This window comes from Kogia breviceps, chromosome 1, assembly GCF_026419965.1.
Source record: "Kogia breviceps isolate mKogBre1 chromosome 1, mKogBre1 haplotype 1, whole genome shotgun sequence".
Lineage (NCBI taxonomy): Eukaryota > Metazoa > Chordata > Mammalia > Artiodactyla > Physeteridae > Kogia > Kogia breviceps.
Genome location: NC_081310.1, coordinates 119,202,500 through 119,215,597, shown reverse-complemented (window position 1 = coordinate 119,215,597; position 13,098 = coordinate 119,202,500). Strand labels below are relative to the sequence as shown.

At 36.2% G+C, this 13,098-nt stretch overlaps 1 protein-coding gene across 2 annotated transcripts in view; it reads right to left on the bottom strand.

The window, feature by feature from the left end:
- SYCP1 (synaptonemal complex protein 1) overlaps nt 1-13,098 on the bottom strand; it is a 161,623-nt gene that overhangs the window by 106,728 nt on the left and 41,797 nt on the right. For both annotated transcript variants that reach the window (XM_059037095.1, XM_059037102.1), the window contains exons 12-13: nt 966-1,060; nt 278-462 (exon numbers count right to left, since the gene is read on the bottom strand). In XM_059037095.1, the coding sequence (XP_058893078.1) occupies nt 278-462; nt 966-1,060 (280 nt within the window). The remainder of the gene's footprint in view (nt 1-277; nt 463-965; nt 1,061-13,098) is intronic.

Below are 13,098 nucleotides of genomic sequence, written 5' to 3'. Positions count from 1 at the left end.
ATGTGATATCACTGCATCAGCCCTTATAAGCTTGTCTATATTGCTTAACTCTACGAAAAGCATGCATTGGAACTATCCTAGAGAATACCTGCTATCTTTTCCTGGGATACCTGCCTACCCAATACAAACTCTTAAAATGTGTTCCCACTTTATATATAAAAAAGAGACTTGGTTATAGTTGTTATAGGAATTACAAGTCAGTTGTCAATGAATAGAAAATGGCACTGAATATTAGAAGTAAATTGTTTTTATTCAGCTAAATAAGAAGTATTTTTACCTTTGCTGTTCTGTTGTCAATAATTCTTTCAAGTTGCAGGTAGTAGTTTTAAGTTCAGTAACCACAAATGAATGGGCAGCTTTAGCTTCATTAAATTCTTCCATTTGTGCTTCTTTTTCTCCAGTGAGCTGATATATTTTTTTTGTTGCTATTTGTAAATCTTCCTCTAAAGCCTTTTGAGTACTCTAAATGAAATAAAGTACAAAAAAACCCCTATGAACCAAGGACCTTAAGAAAAATGGCTGAATTCATCTGCTTTCTGTAATTCACTGCCTCTCCCTCCCTCTCTCTTTACTCTTTCACCCCTCCTCTACTCCACCCTGGCCAATCTGGAGTGCCACACCCACTACTCTTATTTCAATTCACCATTCCTCCAAAGCCCACCTATACTCTCAACCTCTCCATGGAGTCTTCCTAACCAATCCAGCCCATAATGTTCTTTCAATTCTTAGAAATATTGTAGAATTTTTGCCTGAATCATGTTGGTACCTAGTATAGTCTTGTGTTTGTTATACTTTTGATGTGTTTTTATCAAATGTCTCTAAACTATAAGCATTTGTAGACAGAGATTGTATCTTCTCTATTTGAAGCTTCAGGTCCTTGTACATAGTATTAGCATTCAGTAAATATTTGTTGACTGACTGATGGTGTGAGAATTATCACACACTAATCAGTTTTTAAATCATACCACACTTCTTTGCAAAGACATTTTAATATCTTCTAGTTCTGATGTCAAATGATCCTGCTTCTCATTTGCTTCTTTTAAGTTTTCATTCTGTAATTCTAAAAGAGAAAGTTGTAGATAGGTAATACTTAATAAAAAATACATACCAAGAAAACAAATTATTTGTAACAATTACTTTTTCCTCTATTACATACTCCAAAATGAGAGAGTTATGCATAAACAGATGCACCGATATCATCACCTTTTACTGACCTTTCAAGATTGTTATTGCCCAAGGACTCAAAGGTGAATATATAGGGACATTTTGTGCTACATTTTTTAGTAGTAGCTAAGCATTGGAAACAACCTAAATATCCAAAAGGAGACAGATTAAATTATGGTGATACAATGGTATATCATGTCGTCAGCCACTGTAAATGATGATATAGATGTTTATTTATTTATTACTAATTTGGATATTCATAAAAATCATAGAATAAAAAGGGCAAGTTAAAAACAGTATTTATATAAATAGTGCATGTGAAAGGAAAGAATACACACAAAAATCTCAAAAGTAATTTGTCTCCTAATGGTGAAATTATTCATGATTTTCATTATTCCCTATCTTGATTTTTATATTTTTCTAAATAATTGCATTTACTTATTTAAATATTATGAAAAAAAGCTACTGACTCCACTTGATAGCTAAATATTTACTAAATCCTAAGTGCCAGGTGCTAGTTTATATGCTTTATACGTATGCATTCACTTTTCAACCTCATAAAAAACACTAAGGGAAAAAAGTTCATGCCCTTCTCTGGGTTCAAATTATTCTATTTCCTTTTACTAGATACCTACACTTGGGCATGATACTTAACCAATCTCTCTCTATTTTTCCACATGTAAAATGATAGTTATTCATATCTTGAAGAGTTCCTGTTAAGATTACACACGATAATGCAACTTAAAACATTTAACCACAATGTTTTCTAGCATATAGTCAACAAACGTTAAATACTATTATGATGATGGTAATGATGGTATAGTGTATACAGAAACTGGACCTTAAAATTCAAGGTATTTACAGTACAACTGGGCAGGCAGACAAATAATCAAAGATAAGCACTGATGGGTACTCACTAGAAATTCTGGGAATATATCAATACATAGGGGGGACACCAAATCTTAATAGGACCAGTAATGGTTAGAGGTAAGGGGAGACAGACATAGAGAGGGAAAGTTCCAGAAAATGACAGCTGAGTTGAAACATTTGAAAGCCAGTAACAATTAACAAGAGTAATGGGAGATGGGGGAAAATCACAATAGATGTGAAAGAGCATATACAAAGGCAAAAATGGAAGAGACAGGATGATACATTCTGAAGTCTAAAAGAAATATATTTCAATAGCATGAAACTTAAAGTATGAGGGAGAAATCATAGCAGATATGATTGGAAAAATAATAAGGACAAAATCATAACAGGATTCATATAACTTGCTCAGAGGTGTACGCTTCCTAAGTCATGAAAAACAATGAAGGATGTTAAACAACAGAATAATGTTCCAGGTTTATATATTTTTTAATTCCAATCTCAAAATCTGTGTAGAAATGAAGGGGCTTGTGTTCCAACTCTCAGAAAAAAATAGGAAAAGTAGATCATAGATCTGGAGAGAGGGCAATGATAACTAAAGACTGTCTATTATAATACTATTTATAATGGTCTGTCAATAAGTGTCTCCTCTGAGAAATCATAATAACAAACTAGTACTTAGGCATGTGTGGGAACAGAATATATGCTGCTTGAATATCCTAAAAAGCTCCAAGCCAAAACTTAATTTGAAGTTCCCCTAAGTTCCCCCAGGATTCCAGAAGCTGCAAATGTAAATTTCCTCTGTAAAAATATACTTCCAGTTCAGGCCTTAAAGAATTTCCACAGCTGAAATTACATGACCTCACAATAAAAAATCACAAGAGTAAACAAAGCACTATGAGCAAAGTCAGCAGAATGAACAAAAGACAGACTTTGACCTGATTGCAAGATTTCAGATGTTAGAATTACTGGCTGTAGAATTTTTAAAAATAAGTATTATATCATTTTTTAAAGCTAAAAGAAGGAATTTCCCTGTCAGTCCAGTGGTTAAGACTCCATGCTTCCAATGCAGGGGGTATGGGTTTGATCCCTCGTCGGGGAACTAAGATCCCACATGCTGTGCAGTGCAGACAAAAAAATTTTAAAAACAAAAATACTAAAAGAAATAAGGAAGATGTCCATAAACTAAAACTATCTAGAAATGACATATAAAATTGAAACTGAAAATTTCATTGGGGTAATACTGAGGTATGTCATTCAAACAAACATTCCTCTAAAAAGGAATAAAAATTCAGGATCAAATATTAAGAACATTAACATCATTAAACTCCCAACAAAATAATAAGAAATTACCAGGCACAAAGTGAAGGGAAAATAGAAACTTAGAGAAGTAAGATAAGCACAAAACCTGCTTTTGCCCCAGGGGAATTTGCAGGTCCTGGCAAAGCTGGACTTTTGATTTGAAATTATGATGAAATGAGAAAAAGAAATATGAAAATCCAAAGACTATATAAGGTAAGAAGCCCAAGAATTAAACCTTTGTACAATAAGCTAGAACAATCATTATATGTGGAGGGAGCAAAAGTAAACAAACCCTCAAGCAAATCTGCAGCACAGGTTCACATCACCTGAGTGGTCCAGTTAATCCCAAGCCATGAAATGGACTTAAGGTGGGTAGAGCCACCATGCACATGGTAAAAGTAAATAGGAATCCTCCAAAGAGGAAGTTAAGTTACTTACATACTAGGCAGGCCTAGTAAGTATTGTAATACTTACAAATTTTTTCAAGAAAAAGAATAAACATGTAGTCAAAGACAACAAGGCACCCAATAAAACAAGACTAAATAAATAAAACAAAATCTGGACTAAAATATATCAGAAACAAAAGACAGTATGAGGCCCACAAACATTTAAGATAAAGAATTATCAGAAAGAAACTATAAAATAGCTATTCTTAGTATATTTAAAGAATAAAAACCTTGAAAATAATAAGAAACAGAAAATTACATAAAGTAGAATAGCAGATTTGAAAAATAAGTAAGAATAACATCTTAAACATCTTAATAACTGAAAATAAAATTGGAAGAGTTCATAGTGGGTGAGAAACAAATGAAGAGAGAATTAGTGAATGACAAGATAGATGAAAAGAAATCATCCAGAATAAGGCACAGAAAGGCAAAACTGTGAAAAGATGGAAAAGAAATTAAGAGTCACAGAAGATAGAGAAAATTAACATGATTTTTATTCAAAGTTCCAGAATGAGAGGAAACAGAATAGAGCAAATATAATGTTTGAAGGAAAGCAATAATAAAGGACATTAATTTACAGATTCAAGAAGCTGTAAAATAAGATTAAGCATGTATCTTAACATATTACACTGAAAATGCTAAAATATCAAAGGCAAAGAAAATCTAAAAAGCCACAACAGAGGGAAAAGATAACTTATCTTCAAAGGTTCAAAAGTTAGGTTGAAAAATAACACAAAGGAAGCCAAAAGAAAGCAAGATGCTACCTTCAGTGTTCTAAAACATATAGTTTTAACATACAGTGTGCCAAATAGAAACACATATCAAACAAAAAAATCCTTTCCATGAGAATGGATAAACAAACGTTCAGACAAAATCATCACAAGAATATTCTCACTAAAGCACATTCTAAGTATTACTCTTCAAGGTAGAAAGAATATGATCTAAACAAAAGATCTGAGAATTAAGAGAAGGGATCAAAATCAAGATGGCAGAGTAGGAGGACATGAAACTCACCTCCCCACCAGGAACAAACCAAAACTACATTTATACGTGGAACAATTCTCACTGAAAACTAACTGAAGAATGTCAGAAAAACTCTTGTATATCCAAGTCTGTAAGAAAGATCCACATGGAATCCAGTAGAAAAGAAAGAGAAGCAGTCAGATTGGGACCTGTGCCCCTGTGAAGGGACACAGAAGAGGAGGGAAATCCTCCTTGGGGAGTGAGCAGTTCAAACCACGTATTGGGCACCCCAGCTCTCAGGTCCCAAAGCGGGAAGACAAGTCCCCTAAGCTGGTTAGAAAACCAGTGAGACTAACAATGGGGCTGTAAGAAACCTAAACTCAACTTGTGAAGAAGTGCAACACTTGCTTACTCCTGACACAAGGCAGAGAAAGCAAACTGAAACTGCACTGTACTCTGTCCCATTTCCCACAACTTCCACGGTGTGCTACCCAGCCTGAGCCAAGTGCCTGCTCAGGTCTTGCTTGCTTTGCAGTGCAACTCCACACTAGGAAAAGGGCTGCTGTGGCTGAGGTGAGTGCTCAGTCGTGAGGGACTATGCCAGCCCAAACACAAAACAGCATCTGAATAGGGAGGGGCATCCATTATCAGTGCTTAAAGCAGCAGTACATCAGAAGTGGTCCCAGGCTCTGACTACAGCTGACACCACAACAGCCTGTACCCAGACCCACACAGAGCACCCACACCAGCCCTGCCTACTCTGCAGTCCAACTCCAAACTAGGGTGAGGGTTGCAAAGGCATTTTAGACCCAGCTAAATGGGGCAGGGACAGCTATTAATGGTGCTTACAGATGCAGCACATCATAAGCAGTCCAGACTCTGACTGTGACCAGGGATGCCATAGACTGTACCCAGACCCACGCCGAGCACCTACACTGGCCCCTCTTGCTCCAGCACTGCTCTGCATGGGGTAAGGGTGCCAGTGCTGGGAGGGAAGAGCACACACTTAGAAGGAACAAAGACAGATCAGACTGAACCCTTAGGCTTTCTGCTTGAGCAACTTTAGACCTGACCCTGCCCCCAGTAGGGTGGTGTTGGCCACTGAGAAAAGAAACCCTGGCTCACACCTGGCTCTGGCTCTGGTCCCTCCATCTCCAGCCCAACCTCTTACCAAGGTGATAGCTGCCAGCACATGCTGGGAAAAAACATGACCCATGCTCACATCAGATCCCACTCTCCCACCAAAGCCAATGGGCACACTCAGACTCTCCCATACAAGAATACCCCTTCAGGACCTCAGTGGGTAACTTTTTCACCTAATTTCATCAAAACAGAGAAAGTTAAGCAAAATGAGAAGACAGATGAATTTGTTTCAATCAACAGAACAAGAGAAAACCCCTAAAAACAACTGATGAAACTAATAAATAATTTACCAAATAAAGAGTTTAAAGCATTAGTAATAAGAATGCTAACTGAATTAGGGAAAAGAACAGATGAACACAGTGAGAATTTTAACAAGAAAATATAAAAAAGAAATAGTAAGAACTGAACAATACAATAATTAAATGAAAAACTCACTATAGGGAATTAACAAGTGACTAAGTGATACAGACGAATGCATAAATGATCTGAAAGATAGAAAAATGTAAATCGTGCAATCAGCAAAAAGACAACAAATTTTTAAAAATGAGAACAGTTTAAGGGACCTCTGAGACAACATCAAATGAACCAACATTCACATATAGGGGTCCAGAAAGAAGAGAGACAAAAGAGTTAAAAATGTATTTGATGAAATTATAGCTAAAAACTTCCCAGACCTAAAGAAGGAAATACATTTCCAAGTACAGAAGCACAGAGGGTCCCAAACAAGATAAACCTAAACAGACACACAGCAACACATATCATAATTAAAATGGCAACATTTAAAAATAAAGAGAGAATTCTAAAGGCAGCAAGAGAAAACAAAGAGTCACATACAAGGGAACCCCCATAAGGCTACCAACTAATTTTTCTGCAGAAGTTTTGCAGGCCAGAAGAAAGTGGAATGATATATTTAAAGTGCTAAAAGGGATAAATCTACAACCTAAGATACTCTATCCAGCAAGATTATTACTTAGAATTAAAGGAGAGATAAAGAACTTCTAAGACAAGCAAAAACTAAATTAATCAATACTAAAATTACCCTAAAAGAAATGTTAAAGGGTCTTCATCAAGTAGAAGAGAAAAGGCTACAACAAGAAGTATTGACAGAAAGGGAAAAGAATCTCAAGAGTAAAGGCAAATATATAGTAAAGCCTAAGATTCAACCACTCAGATATGCTAGTATGATGATTAAAAAACAAAAAATTGTAAAATCAACTGTAACTACAATAAACAGTACAGGGATAAATATGAAGATGTAAAATAAGATATCAAAAATAAAATATGGGTGAGGGGAATAATAAAATGTAGACATTTTAGAATATTTGGACTTAAATGACTACCAGTTTAAAAGAATTAGCTATAGTTATAGGTCAACATGTATGAACCCCATAGTAACAACAAATCAAAAACCTACAATGGGTGAGGGAAAGAAATTGGGAGATTGGGATTGACATATTCACACTACTACATATAAAAGATAACTAATAAGAACCTACTGTATAGCACAGGGAACTCTATTCAGTGCTGTATAATGACCTATATGGGAATGGAGTCTGGAAGAGAGTGGATATATGTATATGTATGGCTGATTCACTTTGCTGTACAGCAGAAACTAACACAACATTGTAAATCAACTATACACCAGTAAAAAAATTAATTAAAAATCCTACGATACACAAAAACTAAAAAGAAAGGAACATGAGCATATCATTAAGAGAATTATCAAACCACAAAGGAAGAAACTAAAAGAACACAGAAGAACTACAAAAATAACCAGAAAACAAATTTTAAAATGACAATAAGTGTGTACCTATCAATAATCACTTTAAATGTCAGTTGACTAAATGCTCCAATCAAAAGACAGATCAGACAAAAATCAAGACCCATCTATATGCTGCTTAAAAGAGACTCACTTTGGAGTTAAAGACACACACAAACTGAAATTGAGGGGATAGAAAAAGACAATTCATGCAAATGGAAATGACAAGAAAGCAAGGGTAGTAATACTCAGACAAAATCGACTTTAAAACAAAGTCTATAACGAAAGACAAAGGGCATTATATAATGATAAAGGGATCAATACAAGAATATGACATAACATTTGTTAACATATATGCACCTCATACAGAAGTGCCTAAATATATGACAAAAATATTAGCATACACAAAGGGAGAAATTGACAATCATACAATAATGGTATGAGACTTTAACAACCCACTTACACCAATGGACAGATCATCCAGACAGAAAATCAATAAGGAAACAGTGGTCTTAAATGACACTTTAGACACAGTGGACTTAATAGATATATACAGAACATTCCATCCAAGAACAGCAGAATATACCTTCTTTTCAAGGACACATGGAACATTCCATGATAGACCACATGCTAAGTCACAAACAAGTCTCAACAAATTTAAGAAGATAGAAATTTTATCAAGTATTTTTTTCTAACCACAACTGATACTGGAAATCAATTAAAGGAAGAAAAATGAGGAAAACACAAACACATGAAACCAAAAGACATGCTACTAAAAAACCAATGGGTCAATGAAGACATCAAAGAGGAAATCAGAAAATACCTTGAGACAAATGAAAATGGAAACAAAACTTTCCAAAATCTACAGGATATGGCAAAAGAAGTTCTAAGAGAGAAGTTTACAGTTATATAGGTCTACCTCAAGAAATAAGAAAAATCTCAAATAAACAACCTAACCTCCATTTAAAGCAATTAGAAAAAAAAAAAGAACTAACAAAGCCCAATTAAGCAGAAGGAAGGAAATAATAAAGATCAGAGAGGAAATAAATAAATCAAAAAAACAATGAAAAAGCTCAATGAAACCAAAGGCTGAATTTTTTGAAAAGATTTTAAAAATTGATAAACCTTTAGCCAGGCTAATAAACAAAAAAAGAGAGGACCCAAAACAACAAAAAAGGAAATGAAAGAGGAGAAATAACAACTGATATCACACAGATACAAAAAAAATCATAAGAGAATGCTATACTAAAAATAAAAATATACAGCCTGCCACGGCTGAGTCAGGAAGAAACAGACAACCTAAACAGACTGATCACTACTAGTGAAATAATATTTATAATTTTAAAATCCCAGCAAACAAAAGTCCAGGACTGGATAGCTTCACAGGGGGATTCTACTAAACATATAAAGAAGGGCTAATACCTATCTTTCTCAAACTATTCCCAAAAAATGAAGGGGTGGGAGCACTCTCAAATTCATACTATGAAGCCACCACTACCCTGATATCAAAACCAAAGACACTATAAAAAAATAGTCCATCAACAGATGAATGAATAAAAAAAGTGATACATTTATATACAATGGAATATTACTCAGCCATAAAAAAGAATGAAATTCTGCCATTTGCAATAATGTGGAGGGCCCTAGAATGTATTATGCTTAATGAAGTAAGTCAGACAGAGAAAAACAAATACTTTATGTTATCACATATATGTGGAATATTAAAAAAATTAAACATACAAAGGAACATAATAAAACAGAAACAGACTCACAGACTCACAGATATAGAGAACAAGCTAGTGGTTAACAGTGTGGAGAGGGAAGCGGGGAGGGGCAAGGATATAGGTAGGAGATTAAGAGACGCAAACTGCTACGTATAAAATAAATAAGGAACAATCATATATTGTACAGCACAGGGAAATATAGTCATTATTTTATAATAACTTTAAATGGAGTGTGATCTACAATACTGAATCAAGATGTTGTATACCTGAGACAAATATAATATTGTATATCAACTAAACCTCAATTTAAAAAAAGAATTAAAACCAAAGCAAGAGGTTAATATATCGGTAAAACCAAATAAACATTGTTTACATAAGCCAGTAATAATAATGTCTCGTTTATAGCATTAAAATACACAACAAAAGCAGAAGGGGATGGAACTAAATGGAATTAATGTTCAAAGTCCTTAAATACCCCAGGAAAAAGGTGAATGTGTTGATTAATTTCACACTTATGAAAACTAATTGATCCATGTTGTAATCTCTCCAGTAATCACTAAAAAAACATAAACTGACATGTAACTTTCAAAGTTGTAAAGGGAAAAAATTAGAAATAACAAAAAGTAATGAAACTAGCAGTTCCCCTTCCAGGAAGATAAAGGAGATATTCTTTTCCCTATTCCTCCCAAGTATAACCAAAAACCCTCAAAGTTATATATAAAACAAATACAGGCCTCTCACCTTCTGATATGGCCCACATTCTGTCTGTGGAGTGTGTTTCTCCCTTTGTAGCTTTTATTTTCTGAAATGACCCCATGTCCTGGGGTCACTCTTGCCTTTGAAACGGACAGCATTCTGTCTATGGAATGTGTATCCCTCTAAATAAATCAACTTCTTATATGTCAATCACTTTGTCTCTCACTGAATTCCTTCTGTGGCAAGACATCAAGAAACTGAGCTTCATTAAGTCCTGAGACCAGCTAGAAAAACTCCTGCTCATCGTCAACACCTACGGGGACACTTCTCTACCATTCGTTTGCATCAACTTTGGGGGCACTATCACCTGGTTGGGAGACTACATTGGAAGGGATAACATCTAAAATCAAGGCAAGAAGCACAATTAAAAGCAAGGCACCCTCAAGTTAGAGTTATTTCCTTGGATGGTTGCATTTAAAGACTTGGTTCTCAGGACTTAGAGGATACAGCTCTTGCTGGCAGAAGGGCCTTAAGGAAGGATATGGGATCCTGGATGCAGATGGTTGGTCCATGTGAATCCCACATGATAGAACCCTGAGGTCTCCCCTGTCATCAGCTAGAGACCCTGCAGTCACTTTTCCAGCTGCACAGCATTCATTCATATATGTGGACCAGAACTGATGGATCCCATCCCTTCTCCATGAACATTAGTGATGTTTCCAATCTCCTTCTATTTCAGCCAGTGCTGTTGTGAATACCCTTGAAAAGATATCTTTGAAAAATTGTGCAGGAATTTTACTGGGATCAAGTCTAAGGATCAGCACTGCTAGGAAAGGGATGCATCTGTGCAACTTTGATGGGTCCTGCACACTGTTATCCGAGACAGGAGAGTCCATTCACTCTTCCCTCTAGGGAATCTGCTGGGACCTCTGCTTGCTCATGTTGTCACCTGGGCTGGTGTTCACCAGACTAGAAATCTGCCAGTGTGATGGTGACCAATGCTGTCTCCACAGTGTTTACATTTGCTCGTTTCCTCACCTGAGAGGTCAAGCATCTCTGACATAGACTGGCCATAGGCATGGCCTCTTGTTGGAATTGCATGTGTTTGCTCTGTTTCTTGTTAGAACATTGATTTTCAAGAGGTTTTTGGACCACAGGAATGTTAAATCTTTCTCTGGCCTTGGATTATGAGGAATGCTTTTCCAGTTTGTGGTTTATCTTTCTAGCTGTCTTTCTTGGTTTGTTGGTTTGTTTGTTTTTGCCACAGGAAGAGCTAGGCATTTCCCTTCTGTCTTCTGGCTCTGGTGTCACACTTAGAACAACAGTGTGTACCCTGAAATTATGCACATATTTACTAAAGGGGCTTCATTTTGTACATTTAATTTTTAATCCATCTGAATTTTTCTTTCTAATAGCAAAAATTATATTTCAAATAAAAATACAAATTCACCAGTCCTGTCTTAAAAAAAAAATACAGGAAGGCTTTGAAAGATGGAGATAAGAAGCCAGAACAACTAGAGACCTTTGGATCTGACAAACAACATAGTGGGGTAAGACCTGGGGGTAGGGAGTTGTTTGGATTTGGTCGGGGGGTGGGGGTGGGGATGGAATTTTGTTTTGTCTTGTGATTGTTTGTTTGCCTCACATATCCCAGTACTCAGAGCTGACAAAGCCAGCAACTGGAAACACCAATGGGCACAGACAATAAAAGCTCCCCAAAACATCTGCTCTCTCCAGCAAAAGGAAAAGGAAAGGGACAGCCTAACAAGACTCTACCCAAGTCAAACACCACAGAAAAGCCTGTGGCCTCCACTCTACCCATGCCAACAAAGGCCAAGTGGTTATCCTAGGTTTCCAACCTAATGAGGCTGTGATGAGGCACTTTAACACCCCTATCACAGTGGTGTCAGAGAAGGTCAAATAGGGAGCCATGTCTTTCATCCCCATCAACGAGTAGTGAGTCCACCAACTCCAGCAGTGGCAGCAGAGATGACATAGGGAGCCTGGATATCCACCTCCATCCCAGTAATAATAAGGCACTCATCTCACTCCACACTGGGGTAGTGTCACAGGAGGCCTAGTAAAGAGCAACAACTTTCACTAAACCCACAGTAATAAGGCCATCCACGCATGATGTCACTGAAGGCTACATAGGTAGCCAGAACTCCCAACCCAACAAGCACTAATGAGGACTGCCCACCCCACCCAGTGCATTCAGGTGTCAACCAAGGTCAAGTGGGAAACCTGAACTTCAACCTTTACCAAGCAGTAACAAGTCAACATCCCCCTCTTCCCTGCCAGATGAATGTAAAAGGAAGCCAGCTAAAATAGAAGAAGTAATACAATAATACAAAATCTATGGGGTGCAGCAAAAGCAGTTCTAAGAGGGAAGTTTATAGCAGTACAATCTTACCTCAGGAAACAAGAAAAATCTCAAACAACCTAACCTTACACCTAAAGCAACTAGAGAAAGAAGAAGAAACAAAACCCAAAATTAGTACAAGGAAAGAAATCATAAAGATCAGAGCAAAACTAAATGAAATAGAGACAAAAGAAACAACAGAGAAGATCACTGAAACTAAAATCTGGTTCTTTGAAAAGATAAGCAACATTGATAAACCTTTAGCCAGACTCATCAAGAAAAAAAGGGAAAGGGCTCAAAAATCAATAAAATTAGAAACGAAAAAGAAGTTACAACTGACACAACAGAAATACAAAGGATCATAAGACACTACAACAAGCAACTATACACCAATAAAATGGACAACCTAGAAGGAATGGACAAATTCTTAGAAAGTACAATCTCCCAAAACTGAACAAGAAAAAAGTAGAAAATGTGAACAGACCAGTCACAAGTACTGAAACTAAAACTGCTTTTTAAAAAACCCCAACAAACAAAAATCCAGGACCAGATGGCTTCACCGGCAAATTCTACCAAACATTTAGAGAAGAGTTAATGCTTATCCTTCTGAAACTCTTCCAAAAAATCACAGAGGAAGGAACACTCCCAAACTCATTCTATGAGGCCACCATC